Below are 26,504 nucleotides of genomic sequence, written 5' to 3'. Positions count from 1 at the left end.
GCCTCCCCTGGCACAACTTGAGGCCGTTTCCTCTCGTTCTGTGACTTGTTCCTTGGGAGCAGAGCCCGACCCCCCCTGGCTCCAATGCCCTTTCAGGCAGTTCAGTGATCAGAAGGTCTCCCCTCAGCTCCTGTTCTCCAGCCTAAACAGCCCCAGGTCCCTCAGCTGCTCCCATCACACTTGTGCTCCAACCCCTCACCAGCTTTAAGGGCAGAGCAATGTATTCCTAAGGGCTTTAGGGAAGAACAGCTCACAGGATTAAAGGGCTGGAGGAAGCAATTTGGTGAAGTGATACCATTTAGCTAAAGCAGGACAGAAAACAGTGGCTTTTAGTACAGGAAAAAGATGCTGAAGGGCATACATTAAGAAATAAGCACTTGTGCTTTGAAAGCATCTTTTGTTTAAGCTCATCAAAGCACTTAAGGACCTTCAGATAACGACGGCCTCCTGTGACTGAAGAGAATAAGGAAGGACAGAAGGAAACTGCAGCCTGAAATAGAAAGGAACTCAGAGGAGCCAGGACCAGCCTCAAGGACCACAGCCACAGAGCCAGGTTAGTGCTGCCCCTCCTCAAGGAGTAAAGATCACAAATTCAGAAACCCGCTGCTCAAAGACAGCTCAGCACAAGCTGCGGAGGAGCATGGGGGAAGATAAAGGGCAAAAAGATCATGGCAGCAAAGGGGGACAAGAAGCAAAGCAGGTCCGCTGCTCGTCATTTCGCCCTGTCTGAATGAAAGCAGACAAAGTGCTTTCAGAAGAAGCTCCTGATAAAGACAAGCATCTTGTCAATCCCTACAATCAGTAATTGTTGTAATTAATGGCCACTGCCTGTGCCAGGGGAGCAGGATGGCGTACAGCTGCCTGCTCAGGCAGTGGGCTTACAGCAAAGGGTGGAAGAGGCGTCAGAGAACCTTGTACCCTCAGATATCTGCCAGCTCAAGCGCGGCTGTGCTGCCTTGTTGTGGCAGCTGCCAACCTCTGCTGCAGGGAGTGGCTGAATGAAAGCAAAACTCAGTTGTAAACGAGTAAAACACTGACTCACAGGAAGCCCTTTCTACATTAACTTCAGCCCGGAACCCTGCTTGAACAGGGTTATAGAATCACAGAATGTCCTGAGTTGGACTCACAAGGATCATCGAGTCCAACTCCTGTCCCTGCACAGGACAACCCCACAGTTCACACCGTGTGTCTGAGGACATTGTCCAGTCTCTTCTTGAACACTGTCAGGTTGGGGCCATCAACACCTCCCTGGGGAGCCTGTTCCAGTGCTCCAGCACCCTCTGGGTGAAGAACCTTTCCCTCCTGTCTAACCTGAACCTCCTCTGGCATATCTTCCGGCCCATGGCACAGCCACCCCAGAGAGCAGCTCTGGGGCCCGCTGCTGTACTCACACTGGCAGCCGACCTGGTGGGTGGCATTCAGGAGGCGAACACACGGTGCAGTTTTGTTCAAGGGGATGTAGATCTTCCTCTCCACCGAGTTACCCTGGCAGGAGCCTGAGGAGAAGACGCAGCCCCGCCTCAGAGGGAGCCGAACTAGGGGCTCCCCACGTCTTAAAAGGCTCTCCCCAGCTCAGGGTGAGGAAAAGCGAGCCCCTCCACAGCTCGGAGGGGGGCGCCGAGGGCTCCCAGCGCCGCCATGTCAAAGGGGGCCAGGCGGGGCCCTCCCCACCTCCGCCCCAGCCCGGGGGAGGTCGGGACTGCCCTGCCCCGCCCCGTCCCGCCCCCCTCCCAGCCAGCCTCACCCGCTGCAAGCACGGCGAGCAGCAGCCCCCACCAGGCCGGGAACGGGGTCCAGCAGCTCCCAGTAGCGGCCTCCATCCGCCGCCGGCCCCCGGCTCTCCCCGCCACCGCCATCTTCCCAGCCCTTCCGCTTCCTCCGCCGCGGCCGCGCCCGGGCAGCGCCGGAAGCCGCTCTGCGCCGGCGGGAGGACTGACACTCGATGGTCGGGGAGGTGGCGGAAGCGGAAGTCGGCTGGTGGCACTTCCGGGACGCTGACGTGGAGCGGCGGAGAGGGCAGGGGCGGAGGGCGATGCTGACCAAGTTCGAGACCAAGTCGGCCCGGGTGAAAGGTAACGGCGGGACAGGACTGAGGCCGTGATGGGAGGCGGTTGGGGGCTCTGCCGGGAGCTTCCTTGGGGCTGCTCCGCGTCTCTGGGCTCTCCGGTGCGGGAGGCCTCGCTGACGCGTCTCTCGGTGCCTTGCAGGCCTCAGCTTTCACCCCAAGCGGCCGTGGATCCTCACCAGCCTGCATAATGGCGTCATCCAGCTGTGGGATTATCGGATGTGCACCCTCATCGACAAGTTCGATGAGCACGACGGTCAGTGAGCTGCGGGGAGCTGGCAGGTGTTGGGACCTGCTTGTGGGGGGAGAGTGAGAGGAGGAAGGGAGGCCGAGCCCGAGTGTTGTTGAGGCTTGTCGGACTCCTGTGTGTTTCCGTGAGGCCAGTTTACTGGTGCTGAACTTCATAGAATCATCAAATCATTTGGGCTGGAAAAGCCCCTCAAGATCATCAAGTCCAATCATTAACCCAGCGCTGGCACTGCCCCATGTCCCTGAGAACCTCATCTCCGTGTCTGTTCAACCCCTCCAGGGATGGTGACTCCAATGACTGACAGCCCATTCTGGGGCGAAATTGTTACCAAGGTCCAACCTCAGCCACCCCTGGTGTAACTTGAGGCTGTTTCCTCTCGTCCAGGCGCTCGTTCCTTGGGAGCAGAACCCAATCCTCCCTGGCTCCAGCCTCCTTTCAGGCAGTTGCAGAGAGCGAGAAGGTCTCCCCTCAGCTCCTGTTCTCCAGGCTGAGCCCCCCAGGTCCTTCATCTGCTCTTCATAAGACTTGTGCTCCAGCTTTGCTTGCACATGCATAAATTTGGGAAGTAGTTTTGTTTCTGGTGTGAAAATGACCCTGTAAATACAGAACTGAAGGTTCTGGATGTTTTGTGATGCTTTGTTGCAGGTGTGTTGATGAAAAAAAGCACATTTGGAAATGAGATCTCAGACTATTATGTGGCTTTTCAGTATTATTCTGAAGCTCTTAATTTATCCATAGCAGCAGGATTGAGGAGGAATGCGAATTGTCGTCTTTTAACCTGCTCAAGGGGCTGCTCCAGCTGTCAGCCATCTTGTGTCCAACCTGCTCTTCCTATTTGCAGGACCTGTTCGAGGTATTGATTTCCACAAGCAGCAGCCTCTCTTTGTTTCTGGAGGTGACGATTATAAAATAAAGGTAAAATTGTATCCCTTCAGCTCTTGTTCTCTCAAAGGCATCATCTAGGGAAGGGAATGTGGAAAGAAACTGGTTAAAAGATGAGAAAGAGTGTGGTGGAGGAGGGAAATAGTGTTGGGGTATTTAAATTCTCCTGTTTCATAGGCATTAGAGTTGAGTGCAGCGAGTTGAAGTCTCTTTGTAGCGTTAGAAACACGTTTTAAAGTGGAAGTGAGAGGCTTGAAGTTGACCTGAAATCTTGAATCTCTTGAAAAAGGACAAAAAAAATCTTGCTGGCGGAGGCGTGTAGAGTCATTGTTCTGCTTCTGTGTTGTGCAGGTCTGGAATTACAAATTGCGCCGTTGTCTCTTCACTCTGCTCGGGCACTTGGATTATATTCGCACGACGTTCTTCCACCACGTAAGCTCCTCTCATGCTTACCTGAGTGCTGGGTGTCTCCTCTCTTTGTGTCTGTGCGTGGGAATCTTTGCTAAAGAAATTGTGCTGGATTTGCTGGTTTTAGGCTGCTCCAGCTGTGATGGCCTTTTGTAGAAGTGTAAGAGACATAAATTCTACTTCCAAGATCTTAAATAAAATTTAAAATGGGTTGTTTCTGGGGATAGTTGGAAAATATCATACGAGGAGGGAATGTCTGGGATGTGTGTCATTTCATATAAGAATATTTTGTCTTTTTAGGAATATCCCTGGATCTTGAGTGCTTCTGATGACCAGACCATTCGGGTTTGGAACTGGCAGTCCAGAACTTGTGTTTGGTAAAATCAATGGGCGCTTTAAAAAGCGACTGGACGGTTTGGGGATGAACTGTGATCTTTTGTCATGTTCAAGCAGAAGCTGCACTTAGTTGAAGGAATAGAACCAACAATGGGATCTGATCAGTTCTGAATCTTTCTGTCAGTCTTTTTCTTGTTTATTCTGATGCCACTAGGCCTGTATTCATCAATTCATGTGTTGTTTGGTTGAACGTTTTTTGGAGGTTAAAGTAATACGTGTCTGCGCCAAAGCCTGTGAAGTTATTGATATCAGAAAGTCGGCCCTTGAGTGCTCTTTGTAAGAACAGAAGCGCCCGGTGTTCAGTCATGGTAGCTCTGGAAGAGCAGCATTTAGCAATCCTGTATCCCTCATCATCCCTCCCCAGACTGAGCTTCTTGCTGTTGGTGCAAATTGGAACTCTAATACTAATACATTTTATATTTAAATTGTATTTTCTGTCCTTTTTGTTGTAGCGTGCTGACAGGACACAACCACTATGTGATGTGTGCCCAGTTTCACCCCTCCGAGGACCTGGTAGTGTCGGCCAGCTTGGATCAGACCGTGCGCGTTTGGGATATTTCTGGTGAGCTGCCCAGATCGAGGGGTTACCCTGTGGCGAAACCCACTTCAAAACTGCAATTGCTGAAAGCCATTTGAGGCAGGAAGGAACAGTTTGGGTCCGAGAGCAGGAGCCTCAAGGCAGAGAATTAGAAAATTCTCTATTGGTGGGGACTTATTCCCCTGTGTTTCCATGAAGTTGTAGGATAGTGGCTGGAAGGGCTTTCTGGAGGCCACCTCGGCCACCCTTTTGCTTGAAGCAAGTCTTCTGCAACAGTAAATGAGGTGAGCTGTGGTTTTGTGCAGCCAAAACACCCTCTAAAGATGGAGATTTTGCAACCTTATCTCCCGGTCTGATTTTATAGCCAACATAAGCAAAAAGTATTGCAACAAGTGACATAGTGTGACTTCGAGGACGATTTTAGAAAATTCTGGATCACTTTTATCCCCTTGACAAACTCTTGGAGGCAGCAATAAGTCATTTGTTCTGAGAGAAAGAAGAAAAGACCTCTATATGGGTCGCCAAAAGGGAAGGGGTTAGGAGTTTGGGGTTTTTTTTTGGTAGCCTGGTTGTGGGTGGTGACAGGGAGAAAATATTATTAGGAATTCTCTCAACATTCAGCCCACTTGTCTGCTTTATAAATGGAAAGTGGAACAGGAGCTGCAAGTCAAAAATCCAAAGTACTGATATCTTTGCTATTTCTTAGGTTGTACCTAGGCTGCAAGGTGACTTCATGGGATGAAATCTGATTCCTAAAGGAAAAATTAGGAATGGAAAAAATACCAGATGGAGATCAGGGACTGGTGGGAGGGAGGGAAGGGCAGGACTGGTGATGCTGTGACACAGAGACCCTTCATCCACTCTTGCCATTGCAGTTTTGGTTGGGCATGCGGCGTTATTCGTAACACATGCTCAGATGCGACCAGCTGTGTCAACTTTAGGGGCTGGGGACAGGATATCCCAGTTATTTAAAACCTGTCCCCCTCTCTACTGCCAGCGTGGGGAGTTTAACGGCTCTTCTGCTCTTTGCTGCTGCATTCTCCCACAAACACTCTCTCTCAGCAGAGTTCCAGCTGCCAAATTGGTTTGGAGATAGTACAGCCCTTTTTTTTTTTTTTTTTTTTTTTTTTTTCCCCTCTCCTCTCAGCTGATATGTGGTGAGGGATTTTAGAGACGCACTGAATTATTGACTCAGCTGTCCCTCCAGTCAGACATGACACTGTGAGAATGCTAGTGTGCAGAAAAACTACAGAGGGATGAGAAACAAATTCAAAATACATTCCCTCCCTACACAGTTTTTCTCCCAAATTACTTATATGCTTCGCAGGATTCTGTTCTGGCTCTAGCAGTCTCCCAGGAAGGATTATTTCCTCGTTTTGTTTGATGTCTGTTGTCGATACAATCCTGCTCACAGAGAGCAGCATTTGGTGTTGAGCTTTAACCGTTTCTGAGCACTGCTGTTAACTTCCACCTTCTGCTGACATCAGTGAGAATTTTCTTCAGCAGGTTTTGGCATTATGAGCACTGGGTTTTTTTGATGTTAAATGAGTTTAAAGGTCGCATTCCAAAATCCTTCTCCCCAAACTCTCAGTTCTGTCCGCAGCCTCCGCAGCGAGTGTGAAGGATGAGGAACGTGACCCAGCCTGGGCACCAGAATGTAAAGATGACCCCGTTGGTTTTAATTTTTATCTAGTTCGTGGTCCTTGGTCTGAAACCTTCTGCTCATCAAGGATCCTCAGTGTCAGACAAGTGTGCTCAAGGCAAAAGGGTCTGTTTCTTGCTGATCTCCTGAGAGAGACTGTGAATGCAGTCAGAATAACCTTGTTTATATATTAAAATGCATGAACATTTGTGTTGTGTTATTCACCTGTGCTGTGGAATGAAGTCCTTGCTCGTGAGGTTGATACTAACCTGCAGAAACTACAGAATAATCTGGTTTTCTGTCTCTCTGTAAGTATTAACCTACGAGGAGGGTGTTAGTGGTCTTACCCTGATCATAGCACTTTTGCACATGCTCTAACATGACACACTAACTCCCATTTTGCTTTACTGATGGTTGGCAAATGGCGATATCTGCTGCTTGGCAGGAAACTTACTTATTTTTCCTTATTCAGTCAATCTGGATGACCAGCTGAAGTGAGGATTACCAAAGAGTTTGGGCTGAAGATGTCGAGAAGCCCTGGGATGGGGAGGACCTGAGCTGAGTCCCCAGATAACATCTGTAGACCCCTCCAGCCTCTCCCCAAGCACCCTCAGTGTGTCGGTTGGCAAAACCTTTGTACAACTTCAGCCTCCACCAAATGCAGGTGGATTAGAGGGGCAGGAAGGAACCTGAGCCCAAAACCAAGAGTCTGTACCCAAGGGTGCTCTTTAGTTTCCACTGAAGAAGAAAATAGAGCAAAAGAATTTACAAAGGACTGTCTGTCTTCTACCTTCTCTTGTAACTTATACCATGTCGTTCACAGTTGGCACGTTCCCCCTTTGCTCTGGTTATTTTAGTGCCCATTCTGAGAGCTCCTCTGCATGTCGAGCTGAATCTCCTTTTCAGGTTTGTTTTCCACAGCTGTCCTCAGAATGCCTAATATCTGCTTTTCTGTTCCAAGTCCCTGTTCTGTCCCTGCTCCCTCCCCAGCGCGGTGCAGGAGGCTGGTGTGTTCTGGGAGTGTCCTGCTTTTTCCTCTCCATTTGTGCAGCGACGCCACAGATTTTCCACTTGTGCCCCAGACGTGTTTCCCTGGCTTGTCAAAGACTCCAGTATTTTCTGAAAGCCATGTGTTTTTTCACTCGTCTTCCTTGGATTATGTATGTTTTATTCCGCTTGTCAGCTTTGTAGGATTATCTACTCAGCCGTTCAAGTCCTTCACCGTTATCTGGACCATCTGTACATGCACCTCAGTGTGCTGAGCATTTGTGCATTGCTTTGAGACCCTGCTTAACGTGATGGTTTCATTAGACTAACTTTTCCAAAGAGGTTGTTGAGCTGTTAATCCATGAGAAGTTTGGGCATCAGAATTGCAACAAGAATATGATAATTTTTGTCTTCAGTATTTGTTTCCTTCTTACGCTTCCCTCTCAGTTGGCATCCGTATCAGTGCAATTCTGCTTTTATCCTAGACAGTCTTTTCTCGATAAATTTCATGATAGCTTCCTCAGGTCCAGTACGTTTAAATGGAAAAGCAAATTTTTTGAGTCTTATTTTAGCGTGTTATATGTACAGTGTTGTACACTGTTGGAGAAGAGGCTCTTCTCAATTCTCACTTTCCCTTACTGTGTTCTGTTGGGTTTTAGTGAAGGATGGCTGATGTAGGTCTGTTTTAACTTGCGTGACTTAGTTTTCTTTAGAATCAGGATCAGACTTTATTTCCTATAGTTTTAGCTCCTGAAAATATCTTGTGTCTAGGCAGCTTGTCCAAAATCCGTAAGCAAGAGATCATCGAAGTGGCCTGGGTGAAATTTCCTCCCCCCACAAAGGCACAAGCTCGGATTAACAAAGGGATGAGAGGGGGAGAAATAAGAATGTGTCAGCCTTTTGCGGAGGCGCTGCTGTTTGCATCCCAGTGAGCTGAAGTGAATCCTCCCTGCAATTTGCTGCGTTGCAGACTTCGCTTTTGGTCTGTCTCGTCTGAGCTTGTGTTTTTGGAGGAAGTGGAAGAGGTTCCTGGATGTTTCTCACCATCTTCCACTCTTTCAAGTCCCCATTTTCCACCTGAAGATGTGTGTAAACAGCACAGGGGAGTGCTCAGCTTGTAGATAAATTAGAAACATTGTCTTGATAATATACTTTTTGCTTCCTCCTCTTCTGCTTCTCCTTCCTCTTTGTTCCGCAAGGCCTAAGGAAGAAGAACCTGTCCCCTGGAGCTGTGGAATCGGATGTCAGGGGAATAACTGGTGTGGATTTGTTTGGGACAACAGATGCAGTTGTGAAGCACGTTCTTGAGGTACAGTGTCAATGTGTGTGTTCAGCCTTTTCAGATTTATTTGATGAAATCTCTGTGATGCAAATGATTCTCTAAAAGCCAAGAAGAATAGCAGAGGAGGAAAGAGCTAAAACACCAGACTCGGCTCTATAGATATACATGTTCTTATAGATTATGGCACTCCTTTTTCTGGGAAGTTTAAAAACAGAAATCTGGAGAAGTTTGTGCTGTAACCAAACTGATACAGTTGTCTCTACGCTGCCAAAAGCTTAGTTAAATAACAGATGTTATTACTTTGTGTTACTGGAAGCAACAGAGGAGATTATGGTAGAGAGAACCATCTGTAAATGGCTCGTTAAAGCTGGGATGTAGTGCTGCTCTGCTGCCGAGCTTCAGCTTTGCTCTACTGGTGAAGAACAGTATCTGCAAAGCTTATTATCGTGGGCGTCTATAAGAATGCTTTTACTATCTGTGAGCATTCAGCATGAGCAGTATGGTGTATAAAAAGGGGGAAAGCTGTGTCTTGGCAAGCCCGTCCACAGTCTTTGTTGCTTCATCCTTCCTTTGTTCGTTCCATTCAGTCACCAAATTGCTTCAAGTGACTTTTCTTTTTGCCTGTAGGGCCATGATCGTGGGGTGAACTGGGCTGCATTCCACCCGACAATGCCGCTTATCGTGTCGGGAGCTGACGATCGGCAAGTGAAGATCTGGCGGATGAACGGTGAGAAAGTTCTCCTGAGGGAGCTCACACAGAGAAGGGGACTGAGAGTTGAAATTTATGTTAGAACATCTATAGGCTGAACCTGGAGGTAACTTGCACTTTGCAAACATGTCTGTATGAGAGGTAAATAATCCCCAGTAGCATTGGCTTTTGCAATTTGAGGAGACCTCAGCTGTCTAGCAAACACCTTTAGCTTCTTCTGATTTACAGGTACTGCTGGATGGAAACTTGCGGGAGTAGAAGAGCTTGACTCTGAAGTTTTTTGAATATGCATTAATGGAATAAGAAAGGGAGATGATTTGAGAGCCAGGAATGGTCATGCTTTTGTCAGCTCAGTCCATCTCAACTGTGGACAGTTCTTAGTGCCCTTTTGGCAAACTGACTTATTTGTTGGGTTTTTTTTGTTGTTTTTTCTCACTTGAGCTGTGCTCATGGTTAAAAAGTGATCATAAATGTAAATTGCAGAGAATGATCTAATAATTATCAGCCGATGCAGTCACTTTACTAAAGTATTTGTTGTGTTTCTGCTATGGCAGACCTTAACCTGTTTAAGTTTTCTTTTCCTTATTCTTTTCAACTTTTGGTTAGAATCGAAGGCGTGGGAGGTTGACACTTGCCGGGGGCATTACAACAATGTCTCGTGCGCTGTCTTTCACCCGCGGCAGGAACTGATCCTCAGCAATTCGGAAGACAAGAGCATCCGTGTCTGGGATATGTCTAAACGGTTAGTGCTTGTCAAGCATCTGACGCAACCTTATTATAAAAACTTTTACACGTATGAAAGGTCTACGGTTATTTCTAGAGAAACTGAACACTAGCAATTCTTAAAACAGTGCTAGTGTTTGAGAATTCAGGAGTGAGAAATCATGTTTTGAGCATTCTCTGTCCCTTTGAGACATGTGCTAAGGGCAAGGCTTGTAGTTGTCTGAAAGCAAGCAGAAGAAGGCTGACTTCTCTAGTGATACTGCTGCTGAAAATGTGTTAAATGAAAATATGTTATTTGACAGAAGGCTTTGAATACAGTGTTTTGAACTCTCAGTGGACTTGTGATGAATATTAGAGATGGTCTGTATGACAAAGCTTAGGATCTTCATTTTGGGAACTGAAGTTTATGCCATGGTTGCTTTATATTTGCTATTCCTTCTCTTGCACATTTAGCACGGGTGTCCAGACCTTTCGGCGTGATCACGATCGCTTTTGGGTATTGGCTGCTCATCCCAACCTCAATCTCTTTGCAGCAGGTAAAAAAAAAAAAAAAAGACCCATTCAGTGTCTGACAGGTTGCCATTGAAGAGAAAATATATTCCATATGGGAAATCCATGTAGGATGTGCTTTTCTTTAGCATGCTTTGCAGAACATACTGACTTGCAGATGCTTCTATTAAATGTATTGTTGGGAAAAGATCCTTGTTGAACTTCCTGTAGTGTCTGAAAGCTGTGAGCAGAACACAGTCTCGTTTGCCAGCTGCAGTTCAAAGCTTAGAACAAGGCAGCCTCTGCATTAACTACCAAAATGCTCTAAGGCTAAGAAAAGATGGGACAGATCCCCGGGGATCTAGTGATGCTTAAAGAAATGCGTGACAGCAGGGCAGACTGTTTTTAGAAGAGTGTCAGAGCTTAGATTTATGAAATGTAAACGGAGTGGGAACATGGCCCTTAGTGAGGAAAGAAGTGGTATCTCTTAATTCAGTCTGGCTGAGGAGTAGCAGACGTGGCCGGAAGTCACTGGTCTCATTAGCTCTTCCTTGGTTTGAAAGACTTGGTAGTGTCACCTTCATAATGAGAAAATACACAGGATTTAATTCACATTTTAAATTCTTCCATGCCTTTTCTCAGGCCATGACGGTGGCATGATTGTGTTCAAACTGGAGCGGGAGAGACCTGCTTATGCCGTGCATGGGAACATGCTGTATTATGTGAAGGACCGTTTCCTCCGCCAGCTTGATTTCAACAGCTCAAAAGATGTTGCTGTCATGCAGCTGCGAAGGTGGGAGATGGGTGCTCATTGTGTTACAAGAGGTGTTGCCAGTATCCTGAATCCCGTATTAGTTTTGCGCTTACAGATAGGTCATATTGTTGTATTCACATACCTAGGTTTCAGCCGACTCTTCCATCATATGAACTTAGAAAGCCTACAAGAAGTTTTTTTGGTTGGTTTTTATCTGTGCGTAGATATACATTTTTTCGTAACAAGCATTAAGTTTGAAATAATTTCAAACTGAAATACCAGCTCTTTCATTTGTGAGACACTGATGTTCTTACAGTGTTTCCAAGTGGTTTTGATCCAGGAAATTAAACAAAACTAAACTTTTCTGAGATTTGATGTATTTCAGAAAATGAAGAGTGTTTATCAGAAGATGACTCTTGGTCCACTCTAACTTTTTTTTTTTTTGTTCATGACCCTTCTGCAGTGGTTCCAAGTTCCCTGTGTTCAACATGTCTTACAACCCAGCTGAGAATGCTGTCCTTCTCTGCACAGTGAGTCCGTTTTGCTGCATAGTGTGCTAAAGAGCTTCCCACAAAGCTGTGAAATCCTATCTCAAAATGTTTTTTTTTCCTCTCTCTGCAGAGAGCCAGCAACTTAGAGAACAGTACTTATGACCTGTACACCATTCCCAAGGATGCAGACTCCCAGAATCCGGATGGTAGGCATTTCTTATTTCACATTAGTCTTTGTGAGTGTTTATTACTGTGTAGCTGTCCCATCCTCCACTCTCCAACTGTGTGTGTGTTATATATAAAAAAGCTTCATTTCTCTAAGCCTCTCTTGTTGGACTCTGTCTTCGTGTTTCCCAGTGCCCCTGCAGTACACATCGTTTGGCAGGATTCCTGCTCACTATATCACACTACACTGACTTGAAAAATTCATGTTCATCCCAAACTTTTACTGCTACAAATATATATTTTATAATTTTGTTATTAGGAACTTTCCATTTTTCCCTTTCAACTCAGCAGGCAGCCTTCCCAGCTTGTCAGCAAAGATGGATTTTAATCAGATATGTTTTGTTCTAAGAGCCTTTATACTCCGAAAAGTGGCTATAAAAGTGACAGTGCCAGGATGCCAGTAGTCATTATTCCTCTCGGCAAATTCCAGATCAGTTTTGGGCAATTTACAAGTCAAAACATGATTTAGGAAAAAAAAAATATCATTCTTTCTCCTAACTATGAATTCCATTTGGAATCTGAAACTCCAGCTGGTTCCTCCTGCCTCTGTCGTCATGGCAGTAAAGATTTTGAAATGAGTGGGAGTGATGAATGAGTGAGACTGGAATCCAGCTCTCTCGTTATAGATTTATTGGTTTCTCTGGATCTAATGAAGGGAAGATTTTGCTGAGTACAGTCAGCAAGTGTATTTGGGGAGAGAAAGAGAAATGGAGCCTTTTAGTAACTTAATATAGCTTAAACATTACTAAATATATTTCAAATATTTAGGTTGAGTGAGGCATTCAAAGCTGACTTGTCTGGGGGCACCCAGTTTGTGACCCTTTATATAAGGAAAGGGGGTATTCTTCCAGAGGAAGAAATGTCTATACCTCATGAAAACTGCGAGCTGTTAATGCATTGTCAAGAATAGCATAAAATTTTATGGGCTGATAAATACCTTCTCCAACAAGCTGCTGTGTTCACAACCTTCTCATGATCTCCAGGACTATAATGTAGATGTTTAACACATGCCTTGGAGTTGCCATCCTCATGTCCTCCAGCTTATTTACCTGACCTACAAGGGAAACTAAGCTTTCTTGTTGTTCTTTAATTCTGGGTAATATATTTCAGTCATTTTCTGCCTGATCTACAGTCAGCGTTAAAGACTTAAAACCACTAAAAATGTTGAGTTGTGGAGATTCTGAAAAACAGGTGAAGTTGCCATCAGAAAACCCCAAGCAGAGCTGGGAGTTGAATTCAGACAAGTCTTTCTTGTGTTGGGCTGTAAATGAGGGCTGAGACAGTTCAGGTTTAATTCGTCATTTATTTGGATGTTGATGTGCCACAGATAGCACTTTGCTTGGTGAAATAGCACTTGGTGTGGTGGGTGAGTCTCCAGAAACACTCATGCTGAGCAGCGGGAGGACTGGTGAAAAAAGAGACTGAAACCCAGAGTTTTATTTTACCGAAACAGCAACAGCTCTCTCGCTTTGCTTCTCTGTTCCCTTCTGCTGCTGCAGAAGCCGCCTCCGCATCTGAAGCACGTCCTGCAGCACTGCTCTGTCTATGCATCCGACATGCTGAGTGTTTGTGTTTGCTTTTTAAAACCGGGAGCACAGCTGCGTGCTGGGGAGAGTGCAGCCTTTCTCCTCCAGCTCGTTATATCACTTTGCAGGGGGGGGTTGCATTGAAGCTGGGACCCTCGCTGCTCGGTTTGTTTGGCCAATGAGGCTCTTGCTCGTTAGCTTGACAGACGGTGCTGTCGCCCAGGATGACTCTCTCCTGCGCCAAGCAGCGGTGTTGGCAGGACCGATGGCCACTTGTGTTGTGCCTTGGCTGGAGAGAAGGGCTGGTGCTGGCCACGCTCCCATCTGAAAGGACATCGAGGTGGAAATGAGTCTCGTGAATAGCCTGGGGTTAAATAGGAATTAGTAGGAAGCAGCTCCGACAGCCAAGATGGGATCAAACAAGACTGACTAATATGTTGCTGTAAGAGCCTGCCAGAGGTTTTATTCACTGCCTGTGTTTTGCTCTTCCTCAGCCCCCGAAGGGAAGCGTTCTTCCGGGCTGACAGCTGTGTGGGTCGCTCGGAACCGCTTTGCAGTCCTGGATCGCATGCATTCGGTAAGGGGACAAGCTCAATAGGGTCGTCCTTTTAACAGGATATTTTGTCATTTGGAAGCACGCAGATGGAAAGCGGGGAGATTGGGTTAATGGAATTATTGGAGATCCGAGTAGACTGGCAAGGCATTGTCAGGGTGAGCTGCAGGCACACGTGAAGAAATATAATATAGTGAAAATGTTATGAGTTGAAATATTATTTAACTCCTTTGACAGTAAATCTTATCTCGGTTGCTGGTTGCCTGCTGCAGCAGTTGAGTTCAGGAATGAATGCTTACCAGAACAGGGCTGGGAAGCCACCCAGGCCATGTTCATACGATGAAATTAATGTGGAAACAGTGAAAATACAGGTTCAGTTTTTATAAAGCTCTTTGTTCTCACATAGTACAATAAGAGAAAGGGGAAAGACAGTCATGGAAAGTTCTCCCTGCTTGAATTTGCTTGATGTGAAGGGGAAGAAAAGTCTTGCTCTTTGCCCCATGCAGGATATTGTATTTTTTTCTTTTTTCTTTTTTTTTTTAATTTAGGGCATTGTTATTTGTTTGTTTGTTTGCTTAGTAAGTTCAAGTTTATTTCATACCTGTTCGATTACTCCTCCCTTCTTTCCCTTTCTCCTGTTGCCTTTCTCCTGTCTCAGCTTCTGCATTTCCTTTTTCTGGCTACACTGTGTTCTCTCTCACTTTTCCCTGATATTTAAATTGTTCATATACTCATTGTAGAGAGGGCTTGCAAATTGTATCAGCCAACTAGTCATGACAGCAGTGAGGCTGAAAAGAAAGGATACACTGTGTCTGCACCCTGACAAACCTGTGGTTGGGTTTTCTAGCAGGATAAAGTCCCATCCTTCAAGAAGGCTGAAGCTCTTTTTTTTTTGGCCTCTTGTCACAGAGGTTCAGCTACACAAAAATTCCGAGTTCAAATAATCCTGAATTTCTTTGTAGACTCTACCTAACTGTAGAATCGACCTAACTGTCCTTTGCTGTTACATTTCCTCTCATCAAATGGCAGATCCTCATCAAAAACCTGAAGAATGAGATTACGAAGAAGGTGCAGGTGCCGAACTGTGATGAGATTTTCTATGCTGGCACAGGGAACCTGTTACTGAGAGACGCAGACTCCGTCACCCTGTTTGACGTGCAGCAGAAGCGGTAAGATCTGGTCTGCTGGGAGAAGTTTTAATATCGTAATCCTGCTGGCTATGTCCTCTGGGGACAAGTAATAGCTATTAATGCACTCCAGAATTTAGCATCAGCTGCAGGCTGTGTCAGGCTGATCCAAACCACAGCTAACAACTGGTATGAAGAGCAGAGTGCGAATGTAGCCAAGGTGCAATTTATGCTGCAGGCATCATGCCATTTATTTATCACACGGAGATGTGTGCCATACCCTTGTAAATCCTGTGACTGCAGAATTGGGTGCTATAAAAGTGGAGAAAAATAAAACCTCAGTCAAGCTAAGCTTGCCTGATTTATTTTATATCTGCTCAAAATGCTCTTGAATTGGAATGTGGCAGCCTGTTTGTGCTGGTATATGTGTTGCTGGTCACAAAGAGATGGGTGAGGAATTGGTGCTTTTTGCCATCTTTGTAGTCTTGAGAAGGTTCTGGATTATCTGCAGATGGATACAATCTACGTTGATCACTTCCATCTCAGAACATGCCTCATGACTTTAATTTCCTTATTTTTATGCCTTTTTCTTTCTAGTATTTTTCAGAAAGTCGCAAATATATCTAACAAAGCAAATGCTGTTTAGAAATATCTTCTTTCCCTTGTTCTGTCCAATCTATCCCTAAAACCGCCTCAGAAATCCAGGCTTTGAAGTCACTTGTCACTTCAAGTGTATTTGTTACTGCACAGATGTGGCGAGAGGTTTATTTTGCTGAACTGGACTGCAGAGACACACAATTCTGCCTCATGATTTTGTAGCTCCAGAATTGCAAAAAGGAGCTTCAGAGCATCTGCAAAGTGGGTTCAGGGTATTGGGTACTGGTAGTTCTTGCACAGCTTGGTCACCTTGTTCAGCTCTCTGATGTCAGTGCTTTCCTTTCCCAGAACTCTGGCATCCGTGAAGATCTCCAAGGTGAAATACGTCATCTGGTCGGCTGACATGTCTCATGTTGCTCTGCTGGCAAAGCACGGTAAGCAGGGCAGGAGGGGCGCAGTGTTTCACCCGGATCCTGGTGCACAGTAGCTCCTTCCTTGCTTGGGAACAGAGTCCCTGCTTGCATGGCCTTCTAGAGAAACCATTCATTGTGGTGGCCAGCAGTGAAGGTGCAGCTGAAGACGTTCACAGTGTGGGCCCTTTCTTCAGCAAAACCTTTCTGCAAGCTTGTAAGACAGAGGACTTCTTGTACTCCTCAAAATGATCTGGCTAATCCCTTTTGTAAAACAAAGGCACATGGTGACAATTTTGGTGTTTGCCATCAACTCCTTGGTGTCTGACTCTTTGAATATAGTCCCTGTTGCTGGGACTGTGGAAGAGAGATGTTGTTATTCTGAGGCAGATTTGTAAGAGTAGAGGATTCCCTAGCCTTACTTCTTTTGGCTTTCCTCCCCAGCCATCATGATATGCAACAGAAAGCTGGAGTCACTGTGTAATATCCATGAAAACATCCGCGTCAAGAGCGGTGCCTGGGATGAAAGCGGTGTTTTCATCTACACCACCAGCAATCACATCAAATACGCTGTCACCACAGGGTGAGTCTGGGAGTCGTGCACCGAGTCCAGTCCTTGAACTAGCAGACCTTGTGCACGCTACCATGGGTTTTTTTTCGGTAGATGCCGAAGCTGGTGCTTCTGAAATGGCACTTTTATTACAGCATGGACATACCCAAAGAGCTAAATACTCATGTTTGGTTGCTTACTCGGTGCACTGGTATTTTATCGCTGGGCTGGATGGCTGCACTGTTCGTCTGACTGGGGTTTGTTTTTTATAAGCCAGCCTAAAATAACACACAGAGTGTATGAGCCTTTTTGAGGTAGGGGTTGTGGTCATACAGATGTGTTGTGTTGGCACGCGTGTCACACGTGTGCTGTGTGTTGGCGTAGGGATCACGGAATTATCCGCACCCTGGACTTGCCTATCTACGTGACCCGCGTAAAGGGGAACAACGTGTACTGCCTGGACAGAGAGTGCCGCCCCAGAGTCCTCACTATTGATCCCACAGAATTCAAATTCAAGCTGGCATTGATCAACAGAAAGTATGATGAGGTGAGGTGGCATGAGAAACCCTGCACTCTTCCTTGACCGTGGCCTGAGGATATAGAAAAATTCCTCACAAGTGGTGGTGTCAGCTTCAGTGCTTGGGCCTTTTCTTTGCAGGTGCTGCACATGGTGAGGAATGCGAAGCTTGTGGGCCAGTCCATCATTGCCTACCTGCAGAAAAAAGGCTACCCTGAGGTGGCACTGCACTTTGTCAAGGATGAGAAGACCCGTTTCAGCCTCGCACTGGAGTGTGGCAACATTGAGGTGAGGTGGCAGTGGTGCTGTGACAAAGGCATGTCCTTGTAGGGCACCACTTGCAAACCTTACTCTTTGCTGCAAGGAGTACTGAGAAGAAGTATTAGTTGAGAGTGATAGTGTCCCAAAAACAGGGTTCTGTCACCTGATGTGCAAAAAGGAAAAGCCAAATTGTAGCACAGAGAGATGAGCTATTGTTTATTAGAGAGTTGTGCAAGCCTGAATGCTGGAATAAAGCCAGCAGGCCAGAAAGAAAAGTAACAGCCATTATATACAAAATCTTATCACTACATTCACATCTTAAAGAGCCAATTGGTGACACATTTGCATATTACATTACGTAATCCCTTTAGCATATAATGAGCAACGTTCAGCTAAAGGACAGTTTGTCTGACAATCTCAAGATATGTGTTAAAACAAGACTCGACTAATCGTGCGGGCTACAAAATGTCTAAAGCTGCAAGGTCAGTCTCTCTCATTAGGTATTTTTCAAGTCACCCTTATCTTTGTCAGACTGACCTAAAACTGAGAGGATTTACGTATCTTTAGGTTAGCAATTGCAGCCAAGATTCATTTTTTTAAGTGATAATGACAGCAATAGAGTTGAGAATGATAGCAGCCCTGCTAAGGCACGGCCTCTCAGCTGGGGGCAGGATTTAGTGCAATGATCCTTGTAATCCCATGTTTTCCATCACAGGCATTATCAACAGGAGCCTGCAGAGAAAACTGCTTTCTGGAAAGCTCTTGTCACCATGTCACTTCTCTCATTAGATTGCTCTGGAAGCAGCCAAGGCTCTGGATGACAAGAATTGCTGGGAGAAACTGGGAGAAGTGGCGTTACTGCAGGGAAATCACCAAATTGTGGAGATGTGCTACCAGCGCACCAAGAATTTCGATAGACTCTCCTTCCTCTATCTCATCACTGGCAATCTGGAGAAGCTTCGGAAGATGATGAAGATAGGTGAGTGCCAGAGTGCTGGCAAAGAAGAGTGAGATAAGAAAATCTGAGTGTCATTCCCACAGGGAATGAGCAGCATCACAGTAGAAGCTATTGAGACTTTTTTTTTTCCCCTTTGTTTTAGCTGAGATCCGTAAGGATATGAGTGGCCACTACCAGAATGCCTTGTATCTAGGAGATGTGGCAGAGAGAGTGAGGATCCTGAAGAACTGTGGGCAAAGTGAGTCATATCAGACTAACATGGGGAGAAGCTGGGGAGGTAGTTGGAATGAACAGTAGCTTCTGGAGTCAGATCAATGTAGTCCCTTCCCTGAGAAACTGAATCAAATGAGCAGAAAATAACCCAAGAGCTCGAATACCATCCAGGAGACCTGAGTCAACTGTGGATGATATTCAAATGGTCAGTCATTGCCTACACATTCTAGAGACACCCCTAAAGGTGTAAGTCTGCACCTTGCTGTGCTGCTCATCTTTCCTTTGTGAGAGTGTGGCCATGTGTGCTGCTACGAGAAGTTTTTGTTTCTCTAGGCAGTGAAGAATGTCCACTCACGTTAATTATATTTTATTTCAGAGTCCCTGGCCTATCTCACAGCTGCAACTCATGGTCTGGATGAGGAAGCTGAAAGCCTGAAGGAAACATTTGATCCCGAAAAGGAAACGGTTAGCAGACTGACTAATGCTTCCTACTTTGTTACAAGAGCTCTAGAGTTTGGGAAGATGACAGTGGGATCTGGTGTTAGTGTGACTGGCGAGGCAGCTCCTTGCTGGGAGGGAGGAACCGTCTCCATTCCAGTCACCACTTCTCAGGCTTCAGACTGTCTGTGCCACTTGGAGGTGGGTAGGTCAAAGAATCAGATTTTCCTTATGTGGCCTTTAACTGTTTTCTGCTCCTCTCTGGTCAGATTCCAGACATTGATCACAATGCAAAACTGCTGCAGCCTCCTGCTCCCGTCATGCCGTTGGATACCAACTGGCCATTGCTGACTGTCTCCAAGGGGTTCTTTGAAGGAACAATTGCTAGCAAAGGTATTGCTTTGCACTTGGAAGGCTGCATTAAGCTGGGATATGCAGAATGGAGATATTTGTCTCTGTGGTTCCTGAACTGTTGCTGTTAACCTCACAGAAGCTGGAATCCAGCTTGGCATTTACACCATCTTTGGCAAATTTCTCAAATCTTTGGCCTTCTAGCAGAAGATAGGACTTGACAATTGGAGAGGAGGGTGCTGGCCTAATGTAATTCTTTACTTAACACCTGACCACCTCAGAAATGAGTAAATGAAGGATCTTGCCCTTTTTGCAGGCAAAGGAGGAGCCTTGGCTGCTGATATTGATATCGACGCTGTTGGCACTGAGGGCTGGGGAGAAGATGCAGAGTTGCAGCTGGATGAAGGTGGGGGAATTTAAGAGTTTTTCTTGCAGAAGTGTAAGGGTGCATCTGTGTAAGAGCTCTGACTATTTCCCGCTGCCCGCTCCATGCAGATGGCTTTGTGGATGCTGGAGAAGGCTTTGGAGAGGAAGGTCTAGGTAAAGGACAAGAAGAAGGAGGTGGATGGGAAGTTGAGGAAGATTTGGATCTTCCCCCTGAACTGGTAGGAGGCTTCTGAAGTAGCCCAGTTGTAGCAATGACAACTTGTAGTGGTGGGAGAAATGTGTTCTGGGCTTCTTCAGAGACTTGGTCACCATAGCTGTGGCCAGCTCTGACTTTGTCTGGATGCTGGAAACTTCCACGCTGCTCACTGCTCTGTGTGTTCCCCCAGGATGTTCCTACAGGTCCAGCAGGAGCAGCTGAGGATGGATTCTTTGTGCCACCCACCAAGGGCACCAGCCCAGCTCAGGTAACAGCACAGATCTTTCATTGTCATTCTCAGAAGCAGTCTAATTTGGCACTTCTTTTTTTGGGTTCAGTCCTTCTTGTGAACTTGTGTGAGCACAACGTAGGAACTTGTTAAGGGGACTTGGGGGTGATGAGGGTAGGTAAGACTAATGTGCACATATACACATTTCCTCTTGTATATGTTTCCCTTCCCTTCTTGTAGGTGTGGTGTAACAATTCTCAGCTTCCTGTGGACCACATTCTGGCAGGTTCCTTTGAGACAGCAATGAGAGTAAGTTTCCTTCTGGAGTTTCTAGGGAAAAAATTGCATGTTTGTCCCCCATGTGCTGTGATCCAGTCTGAAGCTTCATTTTGTGTCCTTTTGTGAGTCATTTTGTGCATTGTTTTCTCTTCGTATAAAATAAGAGCTGCTGTGAGCCTGAGTGATGTCTGTGCAGCTTTTCTACTGCCCTGGACAACTTTTACTCAGCAGATCAATGTGTCTTTTTCAGCTCCTCCATGACCAGGTAGGAGTAACAAACTTTGGACCCTACAAGCAGCTGTTCCTGCAGACCTATGCCCGTGGCCGCACGACCTACCAAGCTCTGCCGTGTCTCCCTACCATGTACGGATACCCACATCGCAACTGGTAAGCAACCGGGTCAGCTCCTTTTCTCTGCTCTTTTCCTTGTGCCATCCACCTCCCAGACTCCTTGAGAGCAACGTCTCCTCCCTCTGTTGTGAATCATATAATCATTTTGGTTGGAAAGGACCTTAAATATCATCGAGGCCAACCTATAACCTGGGAGGAGCCTTCCTGTTTGCTGGATATAAATAGGGAGCATTCTGTCTTTAGTGGGATTTTTCTGCTGCTAGATGTAAAGATGTTAAAGAACCGCTTTCATTTTTTTAGAGACTAAAACCAGGGTGAGGTAGTTGGGATACTGTGTTTTCTTAGACTAGTGCTGCCTCTGACAAAGCTGGTCTGAGGCATCTAGAGAACCACAGGTGTATTTTTACAGTGATGGCTGGAAGCTGCTGTAGAAAAATGAGCCAGACTTCCCAACCTGTGCTAACACAGAGCTGAGTATTGTGGGGGCAGAATTATGGAAGCATGGATGTCTTTTGTGCTAAGCTGATGGCCAAGAAAAACAGCGTGGCCCTGGGTCAAAACATTTCTGACAAGTTGCAGTCAAGCAGACAATGCCCATGTTCTTGCTGGTCCCTGCAGCGGTGTCATTTGTACCCCCAACCCGTCTTTGGTGCCCCCAGGAAAGAAGCTGGCTTGAAGAACGCCCTCCCTGCCATTGGGCTGAAACTGAACGACCTGATCCAGCGCCTGCAGATCTGCTACCAGCTGACTACGGCTGGCAAGTTTGAGGAGGCTGTGGAGAAGTTCCGCTCCATCTTGCTCAGTGTGCCCTTGCTGGTGGTGGATAACAAGCAGGAGATCACTGAGGTGAGGGGCAGACTCTGTCCGTTGTCTGTGTGCCTGTGGGGCAGGAGGAGACTGAATGCCTGACTCTGTCTCCCTCTCTGAAAGGCTCAGCAGCTGATTGCTATTTGCCGGGAGTACATTGTAGGACTCTCGATGGAGATTGAGCGGAAGAAGCTGCCCAAAGAGACCCTGGAGCAGCAGAAGCGAATCTGCGAGGTATAGAAACTGTGTGAATTTCCTCACTGGGAGGTAGATGAGTGGGAATCGTGGAATCATTTTGGTTGGAAAAACCCCTCAAGATCATAGAGTCCAACCGTTAAGCCAACCCTGGCACTACCCCATGTCCCTGAGAACCTCATCTCCGTGTCTGTTCAACCCCTCCGGGGATGGTGACTCCACCACTGCCATGGGCAGCCTGTTCCAATGCCCGGCAGCCCTTTGGGGAAGAAATTGTTCCCAAGATCCAACCTCAACATCCCCTGGCGCAACTTGAGGCCATTTCCTCTCATCCTGGCGCTTGTTCCTGGGGAGCAGAGCCCGACCCCCCCTGGCTCCAGGCTCCTTTCAGGCAGGTCAGAGATCAGAAGGTCTCCCCTCAGCTCCTCCAGGCTGAACCCCCAGGTCCCTCAGCTGCTCCCATGACACTTGTGCTCCAGCCCCTTCCCCAGCTCCGTTCCCTTCTCTGAACTTGCTCCAGCACCTCAAGGGCTTTCCTGTAGTGAGGGCCCCAAAACTGAACACAGTATTCAGGGGAAGGGCCTTGAATACAGCATTTTTAGGGCATCCAGATTTTCCTGTGGTTGGTAGTGATTATATTGACACTTTCCCTCCTTCTCCCTAATGCAGATGGCTGCCTATTTCACCCACTCCAACCTGCAGCCTGTCCACATGATCTTGGTGCTGCGTACTGCTCTCAACCTCTTTTTCAAACTCAAAAACTTCAAGACAGCTGCTACTTTTGCCCGTCGCCTGCTGGAGCTGGGTCCAAAGCCTGAGGTGGCTCAGCAGGTATGTCCACAAGGTGCATGGGCAGAAATATCTGCTGGGGCAGACCTTGTTGGGACTGCTTCCTCACCGCCCCTCTGGTCGATGTGGTTGCTTCTTGCAGACTCGCAAGATCTTGTCAGCATGTGAGAAGAATCCCGCTGACACCTACCAGCTCAACTATGACATGCACAACCCCTTTGATATCTGTGCTGCCTCTTACCGACCCATCTATCGTGGCAAACCAGTGGAGAAGTGTCCGCTCAGCGGAGCCTGCTACTGCCCCGAGTTCCATGGGCAGATCTGCCGTGTCACTACGGTAAGGGGATCTCGATGTCTGTTACCACCCACTCCTAGTCCGGGATGTTTCCTTTGAGAATCCCCTCCAGCAGCTTCCCTTGGGCTCCCCCTAAACTGAGCTGGCATGGGTTGTGGGTCAGGCTGAACATCGGAAGACTTGTGAGGTGGAGCAGTTTGGGAATTGGGAAATAACAGTGTCATTTAAAAGCGACCTTCAGGGACTGACATTGCAGTGATCAGCAGCTTGCATTCTCAAGAACCGTCTAGGCTCTGAACGCCACGTACAGGGTTGGGCTGTCGAGTTGCTTTTCAGCATTAATCATCTCCCTTTTATTCTTCAGGTGACGGAGATTGGCAAAGATGTCATCGGGCTGCGGATCAGCCCGCTCCAGTTCCGCTAGGCCTTGCCTGTCCCAGGGAGGTGCGAGATGGGAAGTAAATGGTCCCGTTTCACAGCACAGTCTGGAAACTCTCACCTCCCACACCGTTCCAGCTTCTAGTCTAGTCTAGTCTCTTCACCGTAGCTGTGCAAGTACTATCTTACCTGCTCTTCCCGCCCTGAGGAATGCTGTAGTCAGATTCTCTGCTGCTTCCCAGTTGTAGCAACTTGTGCTTCTGTTTCCAGATCCACCGGACATAATTTTTTCTATGCATGATTCTCTCAAGGCAAATCTTTTCCAGAGGATAAAGGGTGACTCTTGCTGAGTCCCAGTTACTGCACAGTACACTCTGTAGAAACTGCTTGAGAGGCACCACCTGCCTCTGACATCCTTTAGTGTTTGGCTGCTGACAGAAGAGCTCAAAGATGCTGCTGCAGCCTGGAGAGCAGGGAGAGCCAAGCCCAGCTCTCTTGGGAGCACAGCGCTGTGTAGAGCTGGGGCCAGCGCAGAGCCTGTCCCTGCTCTGGGACAATTCTGCTCCCCGCAGAAGTGGCAGGAGAACAGCTCATCATCCAAGTGCTAGTGTTGACTTTTTGTTTTGTTGTCCTAGCAACCTTTCTCAAAATATTCAGCTTCTCTCATGAATAAACTAAGTTGATCATCTTGATCTTCCTGTTTTGTAGCTCAATTGGCTTTACTGAGATAGAAGAGAGATTAGACTTAATTTCCTCATCTCATCTCCCCCTTGCACTTCTAAGATGCCAAGTGTGGAGGGTTTTGAAGCTCACAAAAAATGGAGGCTGTAGTCCTGAAATAATTTATCATGCCAGGAGGGGCTGCTTCTGCTGATTACTAGTGTGTAATCGCTGTTGCCAGTGCTGAAATTATCCTTATTGGTAATGCTCCTGCCTTTGCATTTACCTTGCATGGTTGTACCATTTAGTATTAGTGTACTGTAGTACTTAGGAGGCTGGAGGATCTCCAAAGCCAGGCAGATCGTAATTTCCAGCAGTGACAAGGATGAGAACACGTGTTCTTGTCTCCATGGAGAAGCAGAGGGGAGGGTAAAACCTAAAGATTCTGCTCCTGTGGTGGCTGGACTAACCACCTAGTGTTTTCTCCTCGCTCGTGATGCTGAAATAAAACCATACCTTATGCTAGAATGTCAAACCTTTTATTTTATACGTAAAAATGAGAGATTGAAAGAGGAATTGGGATGTCCCCATCTTGAGGGCATTGCTTCCAGCTTTGCATCCGTCTTGTTCGAGGAGTGTTCACAGTGGCAGGGGAGACGCAGCAGCCAGGGCTAGTGGGCAGGGGCCTTAACAACCAGGGTATCATGGCAGGCCACTGCGATGCCCCCGATGAGGTTCAGGAACTCCTGGAAGTCCAGCTGCCCATCGCTGTTTAAATCGAGTTTCTTCATCATCCTGTCCAAGACAGCTGGGTCCTTCTGATTCTGTAAAAGACCAGAGAGGTGGGAATCGAGGTTGGCCTGTAGGCAAAGAAACCCTCCTGCCCCAGGAAGGGAACTGCAGCTGCTGATTTCAGCACCAGGGGAGAGAGATCGGCAGAGAAAGGCAGAATGTAGTCGGGCTGACACAGATCAGGCCATTCCGCGGGGGAGCCAGCTCTTCCCATTGCCCATCCCACAGCATTTGTAGGGTAAAGGCTTCACTGGTGTCCCAGGGGCTGAAGCTGCACCAAAGGAGACTCCTGGCCTGGATTTTGCTCACCTTTGTGAAGGCGGCCAGCTCACTGTTCATGAAAGCCAGGAACTCCCGCTTGGAGAGCGTGCAGTTGTCCCCTTCGCGCCCTGCATACCGCTGGAACACGGCCAGCAGCGACTCGATGCAGCGTTCAGTCTCTGTGGGCTGCAGGAACAAGGGCAAGTTCAGGCGAGCGTTGCAGGGAGCTGTGGGCGCGCAGACAAGCAACTCGGCTCCATTTCTGGAGGAAGGTTGGGCTGAGAGGGGCCTCCTGCAATTGTTTTCCTCAAGGAGTCTCCTCTGCCCAACCTGCCCAGCTGCATTTTTCTTCGGTATTAATTTCTCTGCTGTTTGGGCACAGCACTATGGTGCAGGGTTGGGGAGTGGTTCATGGAAAATCCCCTGGAGAGATGTCAGCTCCCATCAGAGGAGTGTCCAGGATGGGAAAGAGCTTGTGCTGCAACCACAGCAGCATGCTAATTTTTTCCATGCTCTCCAGTACGGCTGGATTGAGGCTGCTTTTCTGGAAAGATAAACCAGCCTGCCGCCTCCTTTCCCTCCCCCTGCCCTGGCTGGACAGAGGAGAAACTCTGAGTCAGGAGAGAAAAATGCGACTGGACTTCGCTCCAGGCAGGGAGGGAGTGGCCTGTGTGGGGATGGATGGGGCAAAATGAGGGAAATTGGGGGGATGTGGGGCTCTTCCCCCTGGGAAAGGGACGGCTCTGGGAGGAATCCGCCCTTCCTGGTCTAACCTCAGCATCCTGGGGACTCCTTGCTACACTCTGCCGTGCCTGAGGCTCAATTCACTCTTTTTTGGTTAATGCGAGAGGAGGTGAGTTGGTTCCACCCTCAGCCGCAGGTTCCTGGCTCCTCTGCACCCCTACCCTGCTGCCTGGGCGGCAGAGGGGATGAGGGTGGGGGCCGAGCTGCAGCCCCGGCGATGGGCATCGGAAGCATCAGAGCGGAGGGGGGGACTGCCTGGCTGGGGGCGAAACACTGCTCCTTGGTCCCCCCAACTTGTGGGGACCCTCTCCCCTCCTTCACTAACTCTGCACCCTCTTCCTGCACCCAGGCCCCCTCCCCAGCAGAGACTGAGCTCAGCCCTTGGCACCCTCTCCTCTTTTCCCTGCCAAAGCATGTTTTTGCCTTTGGCTCTGTGACCACTTGAGGAAACTCCCCTCTGTCATCGTCCTCCTCCCCCTACGGAGTCACTTCTCCCTCCTCATCCTGGGGTCCCCGCTCACTCACCATGGCTGGGGTGCGAGGAAGGGGCTCGGTCCTCAGCAGGGTCACGGCGCAACGTGGCGAAGCGGGAGCTGGGGCAGTTATGAACCTCACGCCGCAGCCACCGCCCTTCCCGTGTCAGCCAGCGCCGAGCCCTGACTCAGCCCCTGGGCTGCCTTGGGCAATCGTCAGCAATAACGGCAGATCTGGACGTGCCTGTGGTCCCCAGGAATGGGCTGGGCCCCTCCTCCGGGTTCTCAGTCCCTTTACCCTCAGTTTTATTCTTTACAGTTATTTA

The 26,504-nt window shown here is 47.7% G+C and overlaps 3 protein-coding genes across 5 annotated transcripts in view; 1 reads left to right on the top strand and 2 right to left on the bottom strand.

The window, feature by feature from the left end:
* The window catches only part of NCSTN (nicastrin), a 28,397-nt gene extending 26,485 nt beyond the window's left edge, over window positions 1-1,912 (bottom strand). For 2 of the 3 annotated variants that reach the window (XM_065653777.1, XM_065653776.1), the window contains exons 1-2: window positions 1,745-1,912; window positions 1,392-1,496 (exon numbers count right to left, since the gene is read on the bottom strand). In XM_065653777.1, coding sequence (XP_065509849.1) covers window positions 1,392-1,496; window positions 1,745-1,856 — 217 coding nt within the window. In that variant the 5' untranslated portion in view covers window positions 1,857-1,912. The remainder of the gene's footprint in view (window positions 1-1,391; window positions 1,497-1,744) is intronic. The other variant, XM_065653778.1, reaches the window with a different exon arrangement.
* Window positions 1,913-1,992: 80 nt separating this feature from the next.
* Window positions 1,993-24,436, top strand: COPA (COPI coat complex subunit alpha). Its single transcript, XM_065653555.1, has 33 exons — window positions 1,993-2,072; window positions 2,208-2,321; window positions 3,157-3,230; window positions 3,549-3,629; window positions 3,906-3,982; window positions 4,454-4,563; window positions 8,368-8,477; window positions 9,078-9,177; window positions 9,766-9,901; window positions 10,336-10,418; window positions 11,014-11,164; window positions 11,589-11,655; window positions 11,747-11,822; window positions 13,862-13,944; window positions 14,950-15,089; window positions 15,993-16,078; window positions 16,499-16,637; window positions 16,989-17,151; window positions 17,263-17,409; window positions 18,172-18,361; window positions 18,483-18,578; window positions 18,930-19,018; window positions 19,261-19,384; window positions 19,659-19,748; window positions 19,838-19,947; window positions 20,116-20,193; window positions 20,395-20,463; window positions 20,684-20,820; window positions 21,444-21,630; window positions 21,715-21,825; window positions 22,456-22,617; window positions 22,718-22,912; window positions 23,235-24,436. The coding sequence occupies exons 1-33, from the start codon at window positions 2,033-2,035 to the stop codon at window positions 23,292-23,294; spliced, it is 3,675 nt and encodes a 1,224-aa protein (XP_065509627.1). The 5' UTR covers window positions 1,993-2,032; the 3' UTR covers window positions 23,295-24,436.
* Window positions 24,433-26,436, bottom strand: S100A11 (S100 calcium binding protein A11). Its single transcript, XM_065653556.1, has 3 exons — window positions 26,231-26,436; window positions 25,010-25,147; window positions 24,433-24,732 (listed from the first exon to the last, which is right to left on the bottom strand). Exons 1-3 carry the CDS (start codon window positions 26,231-26,233, stop codon window positions 24,580-24,582), a joined length of 294 nt encoding a protein of 97 aa, XP_065509628.1. The 5' UTR covers window positions 26,234-26,436; the 3' UTR covers window positions 24,433-24,579.
* Window positions 26,437-26,504: the final 68 nt, after the last annotated feature.

The sequence above is a fragment of the Caloenas nicobarica genome, chromosome 31 (assembly GCF_036013445.1).
Source record: "Caloenas nicobarica isolate bCalNic1 chromosome 31, bCalNic1.hap1, whole genome shotgun sequence".
NCBI lineage: Eukaryota > Metazoa > Chordata > Aves > Columbiformes > Columbidae > Caloenas > Caloenas nicobarica.
The sequence above is the reverse complement of the archived record's forward strand: the minus strand, read 5'-3'. Positions and strand labels throughout refer to the sequence as shown.

Bases quoted from the DNA above. Each gene is read 5' to 3' on its own strand.
- COPA (XM_065653555.1), top strand. From the start codon at position 2,033: ATGCTGACCAAGTTCGAGACCAAGTCGGCCCGGGTGAAAG. The intron at 9,178-9,765 runs GTGAGAAAGTTC...ACTTTTGGTTAG, and splicing joins GAAGATCTGGCGGATGAACG to AATCGAAGGCGTGGGAGGTT. The intron at 11,656-11,746 runs GTGAGTCCGTTT...CTCTCTCTGCAG, and splicing joins ATGCTGTCCTTCTCTGCACA to AGAGCCAGCAACTTAGAGAA.
- S100A11 (XM_065653556.1), bottom strand. The intron at 24,733-25,009 runs GTGAGCAAAATC...GGTCTTTTACAG, and splicing joins AGCTGGCCGCCTTCACAAAG to AATCAGAAGGACCCAGCTGT.